A 14,501-nucleotide genomic window follows, 5' to 3' on the forward strand; every position below is an offset into this window, starting at 1 on the left:
GCTACTGAGGATTTTTTTTAATTAGTCTTCTCAATGATGAGCTGAAAAAACATCACTTAATAAAAGTCTACCACCTCCTTTATTTAGTACAATATTTTAAATTTTAGCTAATTTGACCATGAAGTTACTTGCAATGTATCCAAGTAAAAATTTACCTTAAAATATATTCATAATTAAGACTAACAATTATGATGTTGTTAAACTGGGAAGACTTTTTTGAAAAGAAGAGGCTTTTCTACAGCAAAGTGCAAAATGCTCTGTCAGCAGCGTAGTAAGGTTGTACTCAAAGTGGAAGTAAGGTTGTGTACTCAAAGTGGAAAAACAAAACACTGAAAACCAGAAGAATAAACCTCAGTTTTTCTTTATACGGTGGAATATTTTTGTTGTTTCTGACAGACTCAATAAGATGCCCAGTGTATTTTAAAAAGTATTAGAGTAGGTGATTTTGTTTTCACATTTGCATGTTGTTTGGCACTGCTAGATGGTAGTCCACAAAATACCAAGTTACCAGAAGTCCCAAGGGTACAAACACTTTTGCCCTTCTCCCCCCTCTTTGTTCTCCAAAACTCAAAACAAACTGAGCTATAAAGTGCACAACAAATGTGGCATTCTGTGCCTCAGCCTTCTGTATTCATTTAGCCTACAGTTTCACAGCTATGAAATCAAACACACACAGTATGTGAGAAAGTTTTATCATTTTAGAATCAAAATATCCCTTAAAATATTTACATTTTACAGTAAAAAGGATAGCAAAACACAAAGTAATGTACAAGCTCAGGTATTCAAGTTTTTGAAGCATGGAAAATGGTGGGAGAAATGAATTTACTACTACAAATAATTTTCAAGAATTTAGGTTAGAAATGCTTTCTCATTAAAACAAGTGCAGTTTAAAGCAGTAACATTTGAGCAGCTCAGCCTTCCAATTTCTGGTCACAAACTGCTTCAGATGCTTAGGAAAAACTTGAAATATAATATAACGAAATACACTTGAGTTTTTTTTGTACTACTGAATAATTTAAAAAAAACTCCAAACTTTTCACACCACCAAACATATTACATTTTGTTGTAACATGTGGATTCTGAGGCTTTGCTGCAGTCTTTAAAAACAGTGCAATTTAAAAACAAGGGTATTGTATGAAAATGACCTTTAAAATTATCAGGGCATCTTAAAACAGAAGAGAGCACAAATTACCAAAGGCAGCAACTATATTGCAGACTTGACTAAAGCCAACTTCCTCAGCTAAGAAAATTCCTAAGCCTTTATTGCATATTAATAAAAAGAAATCTTTAAAATTTTGAATATACAGCAATGTAAAATTTTTAAAATATTAAACTCCTACTTCTAGCGATAGTTGGTATAATGAAAAAAAGGATGAGTATTGGTACATTGAGTGGTACCAAAACACAGACTTGTTTCTGCAAAACACCAACACAGAATAAAAAACAATGGCACAATCCTAGCAGGCTCTCTTTTTTTGTCATACAAAGTTTTACGACATTACTCTAACAGTTTATTTAAATAGGATTTTAAAAGACTGCCTGCATCTTTTTACCTTTTGCTTTTAGTTCTGTCACTGTGGTCCCTATGTCTCTCTCTGTTCTTTTCACTTTCTCGTTCTCTATGCTTGTCTTTGCTTTTCTCCCTCTCCTTATCTTTTTCATGAGCCTGTTCATCACTTTTAGGCTTCTCTGTCTTTTTTTCTGGATTTCTAGTCTCTCTGGGGCTTTTTCCATCAGCAGCTCTATCACTGTGTGGGGATCGCGCTCTTTCTTTGTCTCTCTGTCCTTCCTCTCTACTCTTCCGCTCTCTCTCTTTTTCCTGGTTTCTGTCTCTGCGCCTGTTTCTTTCGGAATCTTGCTCCCAGTATTTTTCATTGCTCCATTCTTTTTCATGTCTGTCTTTTTTTGGGTGATGGGTTTCACTGTAAAGTCTTTGTCGATCATTTTTTCCTCTACTGAATCCTCTCTCTAAATGCTGTTCTTCTCTGCCCCAAGGATCGCTGTGGCGTCTTTCTGGTCTCCTACTGTCTTTACTCTGAAAAAAATTTTCTGGTCCCAAAAATCTTGATTGTTTGTGAGCCACTGGTAGCCCTTGTGCAATGGGTCCGGCATACTGTGGTGGCTGACCTGATAAATGAGCTACTGGTGGCCATGGCATCATTGGATTTTGAGGAAAACCAAAGCCAGGAGGAGGAAGAAGCGGAGGTGGTAAATGAGGAGGAAATCCAAACATAGGGTTGTTTTGTGGAGGGAAGTTATGAGGTACAGGAGCCTGAAACTGAAATCCAGGTGGATTAGATTTAGAATGCTGAAAATTCTGCTGAGGAGGTCCAACAGATGAGAAGCTGCCACTTGCAACAGGGCTTGGGACTTTGGAAATAAATTCAGAACGAGAAGAGTTTTCAGTTTCAAAATGAGATGAAGTTGTGGCTTGTCCTCTTCTAAATGAGTTCACTGTTTCAATATTTTGCATCAATCCATCTTCCTGTGAGTGTTTGGTATCTTCTGCTTGTGATGCAACTGTGTTATCTGCCTTAGCTGCAGCTGAACTGAACGGTGTCTCATTGGTTTGAGTCTCACTTTGATACAGGTTTAAGCCCCCTTCTCCAGAAAGTTGTTTATTCTCTGGTTCTCCTTGATCATTTCCTGAAGCATTTTGTCGGTCTTCATTTCTGCTAACATCTCCATCCTTGTTTTCTGAAATATTAGTCTGCTGGCTTCGTCCAGCTGCCTGTCGTGGGTCTCTTTTAAGATTAATAAATGGTGGCGATTTAGAGGTATTAGCAGTAGTACCTTCAGCAGAACCTACATTAACATTGTTCTCACTGGGCTTTTTTCCTGAGTTTGATGAGGAAGAAAAACTGGAATTTGTGCTCCTTCTAACTTCCTGTGCAACACTATCTTTGTCTGGTATCTGTCGCTTTGAGTCATTTTCTTTACTTTCTTCAGTTTCCTTATTCTGTGCTTGAGCAGACAAATTTGCTAAAAATGCTTCTGTGGAGACATCTGGAGGTTTTCCCTTAAGAGTCAGCCCTATCAAAGAACCAGTACTTCTAGCAGAACTTGAGGTCCCTACAGCTGCTGCATCCACAGTTGCAGCAGCATTAGTGGATTCTTGAGGCTCATCCAAACCAGTCTTTGCTTCACCAGCTTCAGCAGTTACCTCAGCAACATCCATGGTTTCTTCTTTCAAGGCTGCCTGTTCATTTAATAATGGTATGTCTTCACTAGGACCTGCTTCTGACTTGCTGTGCTCATACACCTGCCCTGTTGTGCCCAACAGGCTTTGAAGAATATCATCCACTGGCAAAGGTTTATTTGCTAGCTCCAGAGTAGAAGGCTGATTTTCCCATCCAACCAGGACTCCAGGAAGAAACCTGAGAGGCTTTGGTGGTTCATGTTTGGTACTTTCCACCAACGGTTCAATAACTGCTGGAGCATCGTCTGTATTAGACTGCTGTGGTTTATTTCTCTGCTTGTGCAGCACAGTTGTGAAGGAATTAAAAAAATTATTTTCCTCTTCTTCTTCTAGTGCCAAATCATGATGTGAGACTTCAGGTTTGCTTGGCTTGCTTTTCTTCTCTGGTGGCAAGCTACTCAAGGTATTTTCAGCAGCTTCATCTGTAAAACTACTGGTTACACTTGAAACAGCAGTAATCTGCCTCTTCATCTTCTGGCGAATTATCAATCCCAGTAATAAATTTGGTCGATGTATTTCAATCCCTGTACAAAATTGCAACAGCAATTTATCATCTCTTTGTATTTTGGTTAAGGTAATAATTTTAACAAAAATAACCCCCATATACTTACAATATACTATCAAAAGTATTAATCTTACGGCATTTATTTGAATTTGTTCTGCTTGTCATAACAATACTTAAAATAATAAAAAAATATATTTCCAGTATTAAAATTATGACTTCAAGCACTGCAACTTAAGATTGGTTCAAGTACACTATAACTTCCAAACAGAGAATATGAGACAGATAGGACATCTAATCTCATCAGAATCAGCACGGAAGTTAAACATCAGTCTAACCCAGCTACAACATGGTAACAGTGGTAGCAAAGTATAATAGGTGAAAAAAAAAGTAAACAGAACACTTGCAAACAAAAAGTCTCCTCATCAATTTGTATTAGACATACTCCTTCAAAGATTTACCAGGAAAAATTTCAGAAATGTTTCCCTCATTCCAGGAAAGGCGCTGTGTTTCAAAGCATACTATTACCCATCTCCTCACCATCTATTTTGTTCCATATAATGGCAAAAGAAAATAGTTCTAGCTCATTCTCTCTTCATTTTGGCCCTGCCTATCTCAAAAAGAAATATTATCCACAAATTTTTATAACCAAGATAAACTAATGTAAAGTAACTCAAGCATACACAGATCAACTCAAGTGTACACAGATCATTTCAAGAGCTTCTTTTCCTTGCCCATCTATGTTTTAAACTTTCAATGTATTTTTTGGTAAGGAACTTTGGAATACTTGAGAAAAAAGATAAAAACAATTAAAATAATGAAAAATACTATTTTAAATTGAGAGTACCAATTTGGAACTTATGCCTTCTACCATAGTCCACTTGTGTAACTCAGTTTACTGACATTGAAACCTACAAAGCCTCCTGTGTTAGAGAAAGAAGGTAGCAGACATAAAACAAGGTTGTAAACACTAATCTTTTCATCTTTGAAGTATCATAATAATCTAGCAAGGGGAAATTAATATCTTTTCAAGGAAACTAATATAATAATACTATAGAAAACTCATTCCATATTTGAATAAAATAGCATTTTTAAATTTCATTTCCTCTTATTGCCAACTTCTTTAAGTAGCGTTATGATCATAAAATTCCAGATTCCAAGCTGTACTTACCAGGCCCATCAAAAGGCACAAGGTGATGAGGGACTTTGTCTGAGGAACCTAAAGGGATGAGGTACAAATCTTTCACTTGCTTCATATTATTGGCCGCTACACCGTAACGTTTTCTACTGCTGAAATAGGCGAACAGCAATGCATAGGAGATCTGATCTTCTTCGGTTACCGGGGTAAAGCGAACCACGCAGATCTCCTGTTTACAGAATGAACAGGAAAAAGATGGTCAAGAATATTTTTCTGTGAAATGCTATTTTTTTACTGACTGCTCTTTATTTAAAACAACGGTGCTGAGGAGAAAAAGCTATGCCAAAATGGCAGAGAACAGAAGAGACAGAAGGAACAGAAACAGGGCCAAAAATAATTCAGAACTAGATAAAGCAAGTAGAAAGCACTTAGTATGAAAAAATTAATTGAAGTACATGACAAAAGAGCCAATATTTTAACAGATGGCTAAATAACAAGTTTCAGGGAAGCTTGCCAGCTTCCAATGAATTACTCCAGTCTCTACCCTTAACATTACTAGAAAGCTGTGTTTTGTATTCTGTTGTGTCCAAGACATCCATTAATAATAGTGGAAGACAAGTATTCAGATCCCAGAATTATGCCCAAAGCCCAGCTCAGGAGCTAATGCTGTTCGAACAGCCTGGAAGATTGGACATAAGAGGCTCTGCAAAAAACTAAGACGGCAGCTAGGCAGGCTGAAATAACAGGCTAAACTTTCTCAATGTCAGCAAAGGCAAAATGCAAAATCTTGCACTTTGAGCTGAAGTAAGCCCACGCACCAGAGCTGGCTGGGGGACTGATTGGCTGGAAAACAGCTTGGCATAAAATGATGTGGGGATCCTGGTGGACAAGCCCAGTATCAACTGGTGATGCATCCATACCAAGAAGGCCTACTGCAATCCGGCTGTCAGAATCAAAGCAGTCAGCACACCAAGGGAAATGCCTATTTCTTTCCATCCAGCACTTGTGAGACATCACCTGGAAAGGACTTTCAAGTTTTGGGCTCCCCAGCATAAGGACTACTGGCACACAGTGGGACAAGTTTAGCAAAGAGCCGCTGAGATGGTTTTGCACAATGTAACACTACTGAAAAAATTGACATGTGAAGTGGTATCCAAACATTTCTGATGAGTTACTGTGAAAAACAAAGACAGGTATTCTCAAACAGTAGCTGACAGTTTAAGGTTAGGTAGGAAAAAAAATGCCAGCAGCTGCCACTCATCCCATTCAACATAACCATGAGATACTCCTAAAGTTCACATATTTTGCAAATGTTTCAAAGAGAAAAAAATTAAGTATCTTCAGGATGACTAAGATGCATATTAAACAGCAAGTCTTTACTAGGTAAAATTCTTACCTTGGTCCCTGAAGCTTTGATTTTTTCTACATAATCCCAGACAGTGTGGGGAGATATCCTGCCACCTACTTGAATACTATCAGGTAAATCCTATGAGAAAGGACAACAGAAACGTGAATCCAAATAAATCTTGTGCTATGTCCTTCATCCAGTATCTGTTTCATAAAATTCAAAACATACTTCTTTTATTTCTTAAATTGTAATTCAAAAATATCTGTAGAAGTTACAACAGAAGAACAAAATTAAATTTTGGACATTTTAGATTTTCAGTATGAAGTTACCAATACATAATGAATTAGTTATCATTCAATACTATTCATCTATACCTTGCAAAATTTATCCTTTCTGGTAACATTAACTGCAAACATGTACTGTGCTCTGGGAACACTCAAGCTATCTATCACATCACACCACAATGAGAGCTCCACACCTATGTTCACAATAAACTTTCATAATCTTCATCATGAGGGAAAATATAACCTACATGTGCATGTATATAAAGATGGAAATTCTTGTATACTACTGAGTTCACTGTTCCCAAGCAAAATAAACTTTCAGAAAAATAATTTTTTTCTGAAAAGAGAGCTTTGAAAAGTGCAAGATACTCATATAACAATCCCTTAGTATTAAGGATTACTGCATGGCCTGCACTTCCCTGAAGATCTACAGCAACGTAAAAATAATCTTATTAACAGAAGACCTAACTTCTTTTAATTAGAAGGCTGATGCATCCTGTGCAGCTGTCAAGAAGGAAAATTGTGCCTTATAAGCTCACTGATCTTTATTTTGTGACATGAAGACAACTATTATAAGCAGTTAGATGCTTTTCCAGTCTCTCAGACACAGAAGAGAATGTTACATGAACATTTTTTTTCAGGGACAACTGAGTCACAATGCAAGGTTAGGACCAGAACTGCTACCAGATGGGCAAAAAATAAAAAGCAAAAAAACTCCATTACACAGGTTTCTGTTATAGATAGGAAGATGAACAAGAGGTTCATGTAATGAATAATGCTTGACTTACAAATATAGAACTTAACCAATGTCCTCCCACAAATACTTCATTCAGTAAAATGATCATGCGTCACTGTCTTCCACCATTATACTAGTCTACAAGGTAGTAAGTTGGTAAAATCAATAAATGAATTGTTCATTCATTCTTTTCAATAAATATAAATACCTCTGTTAAATACTCAAAGGAGCCAGAAACTGGATAAGCCTTAATAACAAATTTTGCTACTGAAGGCATATTGATAAAGCCCTTCCAGATGAAATTCAGGCGTGCCAGAAACAGACTTTCACATTCCACAGTACCAGGCGTTTCTGACCTAAAAAAAAGGACAAACAAAAAACCCACTCAGTTTACAACATGATACACCATGCAAGACAGGGTAAATCCTAATTTTTCTTTATCACAGAAATGTAGTATTATAAAGAATTTTTTTTTTCAGTTAAGCATACTGAAGGGTTAATGAAAAAAGACAGGCAGACAACCATGTTTCTAATCTTCCAGTAGAGTAGATCTATGGTACAGGAATAGTCAGATGAGCAGCACATTAATTCCCTAGTCAGTATTTTTTAAAAACAGAGAAGTTGTTTTGTCTGAGAATTATCTATAATTCTCTATACTGAAGAGGACAGAAACACTCACAGGTGCTGCAGAGCCAGAGAGATGTTCCCCTGCCATAGGTAAAAGATGAAAACACACTGCCAGCTGGCCTATACTGCTTTCCTAACTCCTACATCTTGTGCCACCGTCTGTCCACCACCTGAATGCCTGTGTCACCCTACTCTCTCTTTGTACCACAAGCTGGCTCCTCATGTCTTCTCATCTATGCACCACTTCCACACCTTCTGTGAGTGCCTCCTCCTAATTCCACCTGTAAAAAACTGTTTTTCCTGTCTTTGAAAAAAAGCCTCAGTTTTTTCAACAAAGCAGCTGAAAAAATTAATGGCATGACTTCAATATTTTCACAGGAGAGTGTTTCTCAACCTGAGAGTTTCCTTATGAAAAAGACTACATATTTCAACATTTCCCAACACTTTACTATCAAAATATTCTAGGCATGCTATTAAGAGTTTTAAGCTGCCCAGCAGTACCAGATGTTGCATTGTTACAGTAACACTGTAACCAATGTTTATTTCTGTCGACACTGGAAATTACCTTGAACTTGCTGTAAGCTATTCAAAAACCAAAGTTCACTATCCTTGGTAAAAGATCACACTGTCCTGATAAAGACAAAATTTCAGCATGAACTCTGGTCAATTCTAAATAATTGGGAGTGGATGTTTTTCTCGAAAAGCCTCCCTCATACCAAAAAGAAAGAGACTCATAAACTGCAATTTCCCTTTTAGTGAGTAGCAGAGTGTGGAAGAAAATGAAAAGAGAGCTGACAGTAAATACAGCAAAACATCAAACAAGCTGCTGCTGTTATGCTGTTATCTGCCATTTCTAGAAAAGCACTACTTTGGAATTTCAAACTAGCCTGAATTGTCAGTGTCAATGCTCTGTTTAGAATAATATCAAATTCCCTGAATTTATATATACACTTATAGAAAGACACACTTATTTAAATGCAGCACAATATGTACACTATGTGCCTTAACAGCAAAAGACAATATGAAATTTATATACTGATTTTTTGTAATATGAATATGTAATAAGATGATCTTTTTAAACCTTGCTGCACCAGAAAATATTGGCTTTTTGGGAAAAGTAAACTATGTGGTAATTAGAAGTTTGCAATCACAACAATATGTGTACGACTTCAAGCACCCAAATGGATTAATGAAACACTATTAAAAAAGTAGCTTTAGATGTAATAGCTTAACAAGATTAATAATGTCTTTCATTTTAAAGTATTGTTTCTACAGCTTATATTACTTTGGGAGAGGTGTGAATGACTTTGATGAGTCCTGCTTATCATCTTCCAGTAATTCTGAAGCTAAAATACTTGATGTGGAGGAGAGTGCATCTGCAATGCTCTCTGCTTCATTGTCGGACTGCTTCCGTGCAACCCCGACAGACACCTTCACCTTCTTCCCTGACACATCATCAGTAGGTGGTGCCATTCGGCCTGCAGAAAATGAAGCACAAGGGGTTTCATTTTTTATTAAAGAAACAGAAAGAGGACCTTCTCTGAATACAAGGAAGACACATCAAAAATACTACATATCGCCACTGAAGTGGGATAGGATACGTATTTTACACATATTTTACCCTGCATAAATTATTACATTGTATATGTTTATGCAGTACTAAACATAATTTTTGGCACTGCGATGGCATAGGATGAAGAAATGAGGAATCAACAGTAGTCTGTACATCCACCATAGGGATTGCACTCTCTGAAGCTGTTTTTTTAAAAGAAGACAAGTTTATGCCAATAGACTATCCTTTTAATCCTCTTTTGTAAATGATGAAGTAAAACATTCCTTCGATAACTTTGTCAGCAAACTACGTAAAAACCCACATTTATTTAAATTTTTGAGGTATATTGAGATTTATGATCATCAAATTATAGAAGTGCCATCTATTTATTTTCATGTGCTTTCCCAAATTACCTATGCAGATTTTGCAGTTTAGATCGAAGAGATGATTTTTATGTTGACTTGTGGTGTCCGGAGATGCAGATTCATTTATTTCCTTATCCTTTTCAGCTTCTTCTGACTTCTCAAACAACTTCATATTAGGTTCCTAAGAAGAGTCAAACACATTTCAGTTAGGCTTTTTTAACTCCTCTGTTAATATTCCTAATATTGTTTAAAAGTTTTATGGCATTTTCCTCCCTTCAGACATATAGCTCTTCCTTCAGCTGTATAGCCTAAAATTCTATCAAAAAATCTTCAAATTCATTACAATAACTAATTGGTATTCTCAAATATATTCAGGTACCACTTAGAATATTTTCTAATTTCTACTACTGCCAGAATTCATCATACAGTCACAGACACAACACAGAAGGAAAGAAAGCAACAAAATCACCAGGCCAAGAAGTCAGTAAAGATAAAAGAAAAACTATCAGATAATTATAGACTTGAACAACAGAATCATAAACAAAACACCTCACAACCATATTGCCTATGTACTAAACACACTGTAGGGCCATGCTTTCTTTTCTACCTGAATTTCCATTACTTCCTCTTGTTCTTTCATTGGTGTCTCACTTTCAATTTCTATTTCTCCTTTGTGAGTAATTTTTGTGATAGGTCTTCTTTCAACCTCCCTCTGCTCTTTCTCAATCATTTCAATTGTCTGTGAAAACAAGTAGTTATGTGTAATTACTCCCATACAGTAAAATTTGGAAATTCAAAAATGTAAGAGATAACAGTATTGCAATTAGGAACCCTCTAGGAAGAAAAGTAATACATTCTTATTTTTCAAGTGTCAAGTAGTTTCATAAAGCAAACAGGGAAGCAGCCTAACTTCTCCTACAGCGTAGCAGCAAGCACTTACCAGGCATGCATTTAAATAAGTTATAAAGCAAACCTTCAACACTGAATTAAAATACTGATAATTCTGATTTCCCAAGAGCTAAAGAAAAAAATACATTCATTATTTTCCCATCATAATAGGGACAATGTAGAATATAAATATATGCAAATTTGTATAATTCTTCAACATTTTGTTTTTTAGTACATAAACCTAATGCTTCATCTCAAGAAAAAAATTAAAGGTATTTTTAAAAGTAATGGAGATGCTAATTCCAATGCCACTGCTGCTTTGCTTTCTTGCAATAAAATAAAATACAAACCATTATTTCTAATATTGCCTCTTAAAGCACACTTCCATTTCCTACACCAGGATGAGGTTGTAATGGCTGTGCCAAATATTCTCAAGCTTAATTTACTAAGGAAACAAGCATTCTATGATTGCTTTATCTGTTTGAAAAATACCAACAATACTTATGAACATCCTGGGGAAATAAAAAGAAAAAAATATTAAGTAGCAGTCTCAATGCCTTGCTTAAATAGTAACGTGAAAAATATAATCAAGTGATACATCACTATTTATTTTACGTGTTTCTAGAAATTTTGAAGCATTTCTCTGGAACAATTAGGACCCTTCAGCAATTTTTGGAGCAGCATACACTTTTTTGGGAAGATATTTCTCATAGCAGTGGAATTTTATTTTGCATGGCATGTTTTCAGAATTTCACTGACGTTTGTAAAAATAAATGTAAAAAAAGTTCCACTACAAAAGATGGGCTTTGGATAGATACAGAATACACAAACTTTTCATTCTTTCTAGGCCCTTGAAATAAGATAATCAACAAGTGTTTTTCCATAGATAGTAGCAAAAAGTTATCGTGATTCATAAACAAGTCTAGCCACAATGTGCAATCACAAGGAAAAAAACACAGGAATACTATTGCAAAGCATACTGCAGTCTCTAAAACAGCATCCCACTCCACCAAATTAGTTATTACCAAGTATTCATTCTGAGCACACAGATGAATTTACACTACCCAACATTGTGCTTTTAGATGTTATGATGTGGAATATAAATACCAAAAGTCCTGTCAACATAAATCCAGATTTTGTAAACTAGAAAATTTTTAATGGCCATTTCTAAGCAGATGCGGTTATTGTCAGACTAAATGCCCAATAATTGGAGCAATGTCTAATAAAAAGGAATTTTCTATAAAAATACAGATCCTCTTATTCCTGTCTCTCCTTCTAAACTCTCAGCACAGTACACAAGTGACGCTCTGCTTTGAGAAGTCATGCCTAAACTAACCTAGTAAACTTCCTACACTTGGGTTTCTTTTGCTGCCTGTATTTTTTTTATTTGTTTTTTTGGTTCTTTTTTTTTTTTTTTTTTTTCTTGTTGTTGTCGTTGTTTGTTGTCCCTTTAGGCTGCTTTTCCAACTGGCAGATCAGGTTTTCAGCTCTGGATTTACTTCTTGGGGACTGATTTGTAACACTTCAGCAGTAAGCTAGAAACAATACCAGTTTGCTCTGGTTTGGTTTGTCCAATATCTGTTTCTCCCTGATTAGGAAACTGGTGTTTATAAAGCTCCAGCAACAGCTTTAAAATCTTGTGGAAAATAAGGACAAAGAAGCCTTATTTGAGATACAAAGACGAGCCAGCAGCAACAAAGTTGCAAGGCAAAGGAAAGTGCAGGGTTGCCTCCCCTCAGAAACTGACTACACTCCTTTCACTTCTGTCCTGACAACATCTTCGGGTTTTGAGTACTAAATGAATTACAGAGATCCTCCTGCTTGGTTGCAACATCCATTCTGCTCTTTCTGCATACACTTAACCTGCAACCAGAAGTTACACATGCTGTCAAATAAACAACGTGTTGACAAATCTCACATGTCTGTTTTCTCTCTGTCTCCAAGCAGCCAGCTCTTTGGAAGCCAGTTCTTCTGGGCTCATTTTTATTAGATGATCTGGAGTAACCTCTCCTTTCAGTACTTTCTTAAATAGTATCTAGAAGAAAGAAAAAAAGTAACTGTTGCTATCAAGACAAAAAATAGCTCACAGCAGGAAATAAATCAGAGAAGCAACATACAACATGCTCTGTACAGCTAAATGGAGCGTGTGGGCTTCTAATTATCTCCACTCCAGGAAGCAGTACTAGATTTTATAACATGAAAAGCTTAATTCCAGAGCTCCATTTATTCTACATAACAATGTATCTACATGTACCCTTAATGATTAAACATATAATTAACTGCTGTTTCAAAAGAGAAAGACTTTATGCCCACTCAGCAGTAACTCAGACATTTCACTGTTGTTTTTGAAGGTGCAAATCCTCTGCATTATGCAACAAAGAGAAGATGCTATCAAAGAGGATATCTATGCTTCTTGCCTAAATGAAGTCCGAGGGTAATAAAAAGACAACCAACTACTTTAGCAGTATGAGCAAAGAGAAAACAGAAGTTAATTGTTACATGAAAGCTAAGATAGAAGTTCTTATAATTGGCTCACTGTAATGGCAAAAAACTATAAACAAAGTGACTTGATCAGAATAACTGATAAAGGACAAAAAACAGAAGCTGAGGAGGAATGATGTTAAGTAATGGGCTCACAGAAAGCAGAATAGAGAGTGAAGATCAAGCTTGAGAAATCTGCGTGTGAAAAAGTACAGTAAGGAGATCTTGAACAGAAAAAGAGTAGGTGTAGTAAACAGCAAAGAATTATGGGGGGAACAGGAATAACATGTAAATAACATATCAGTGCTAAAGAGAAACACAAACTTGGCCAACTGTATCTACTACAGTTTGAAACCAAACAAAAAACTGTACACTGGGAGCAAGGAGTTGGAGAATTGATGATGGGGAAGAACACAGAGGGCACTCAATGCCCAGGAACAAACAACATCAAAAAACCAAGGAAACCCAAAAAAACCCCCAAATCAGTTAAACTGCAGGAGGATTGATAATGTTTCTAGATTGAAGATTGTTCCTTAAATCTACAGCAAATCAAGGACTTCTGCAAAGGACAACAGACAAATCACACATACATTATTTTTAGGATCTTTGAGATTGAACATTAAACTTCTGTATTTGTTCTTATACTTCGCATCCGTGTCTCGAAAAAAAGAATATAGCTCTCTTTCAATCCTTGTGGCAACTTTTGCTGCTCTCTCCTCAGGAATCTTTAAACTGGAGTCTGTCAATCTATAAGAGGACACAATGGCAAAAATTACAAAATGCATCCAAATATTTAACAGTTTTTCCTTTGCCTTCCAAAGGGAAATATTTATAAATACAAATAAATAATTTCATTTCTTAATATATCTTTACCTTTTCATAAGAATTTCCTTAAGAGACTGCTTAACACTTTGTCTTATCTGATCAGCAGAAGGCTTGGAAGCTGGCAGATGTGTTGCACTACTGGATCCTTTCTCATTTTTCTTTTTCTTAATTTCTTGTTTCTCATGCACACCTACCAAAACACAGTTAAAAACTGTAAAATACTCAAGTAGGTTTATTTAGAAATTTTTGCTGCTGATGGAATAATTTTCATGAAATTTTATTTTTAAATTGCTAAGAATTGATCCTCAAGAAGAAGGACTGGATCCCTAGGATGGATGGTTTGTGTTTGGTTGGGGTTTTTTTCTTCTTTGGTTTGGATTTTATGTTACTTAGATTAATCCAGAACAAAAATTTCCTTAGCAGAAATAGGGAGTTTGCCCTTTGATTTGCAGTATTTTCATCTACGACAAATTAAGATGACCAGTGCTCATTAGCTTGATCTTAAATATGATTTTGGACTCTAAATTTTTGTAACAGCATAGATTCATTTTTCAAT

The 14,501-nt window shown here is 36.0% G+C and overlaps 1 protein-coding gene across 6 annotated transcripts in view; it reads right to left on the reverse strand.

Moving 5' to 3' along the window:
* Nucleotides 1–345: 345 nt before the first annotated feature.
* The window catches only part of PHF3 (PHD finger protein 3), a 49,837-nt gene continuing 35,681 nt past the window's right edge, over nucleotides 346–14,501 (reverse strand). For all 6 annotated transcript variants that reach the window (XM_059467253.1, XM_059467251.1, XM_059467252.1 and 3 more), the window contains 10 exons: nucleotides 13,994–14,135; nucleotides 13,711–13,867; nucleotides 12,558–12,674; nucleotides 10,359–10,490; nucleotides 9,800–9,932; nucleotides 9,120–9,312; nucleotides 7,416–7,563; nucleotides 6,236–6,325; nucleotides 4,873–5,068; nucleotides 346–3,723 (listed from right to left, as the gene is read on the reverse strand). In XM_059467253.1, the coding sequence (XP_059323236.1) occupies nucleotides 1,550–3,723; nucleotides 4,873–5,068; nucleotides 6,236–6,325; nucleotides 7,416–7,563; nucleotides 9,120–9,312; nucleotides 9,800–9,932; nucleotides 10,359–10,490; nucleotides 12,558–12,674; nucleotides 13,711–13,867; nucleotides 13,994–14,135 (3,482 nt within the window). In that variant the 3' untranslated portion in view covers nucleotides 346–1,549. The remainder of the gene's footprint in view (nucleotides 3,724–4,872; nucleotides 5,069–6,235; nucleotides 6,326–7,415; nucleotides 7,564–9,119; nucleotides 9,313–9,799; nucleotides 9,933–10,358; nucleotides 10,491–12,557; nucleotides 12,675–13,710; nucleotides 13,868–13,993; nucleotides 14,136–14,501) is intronic.

The sequence above is a fragment of the Ammospiza nelsoni genome, chromosome 3 (assembly GCF_027579445.1).
Source record: "Ammospiza nelsoni isolate bAmmNel1 chromosome 3, bAmmNel1.pri, whole genome shotgun sequence".
NCBI lineage: Eukaryota > Metazoa > Chordata > Aves > Passeriformes > Passerellidae > Ammospiza > Ammospiza nelsoni.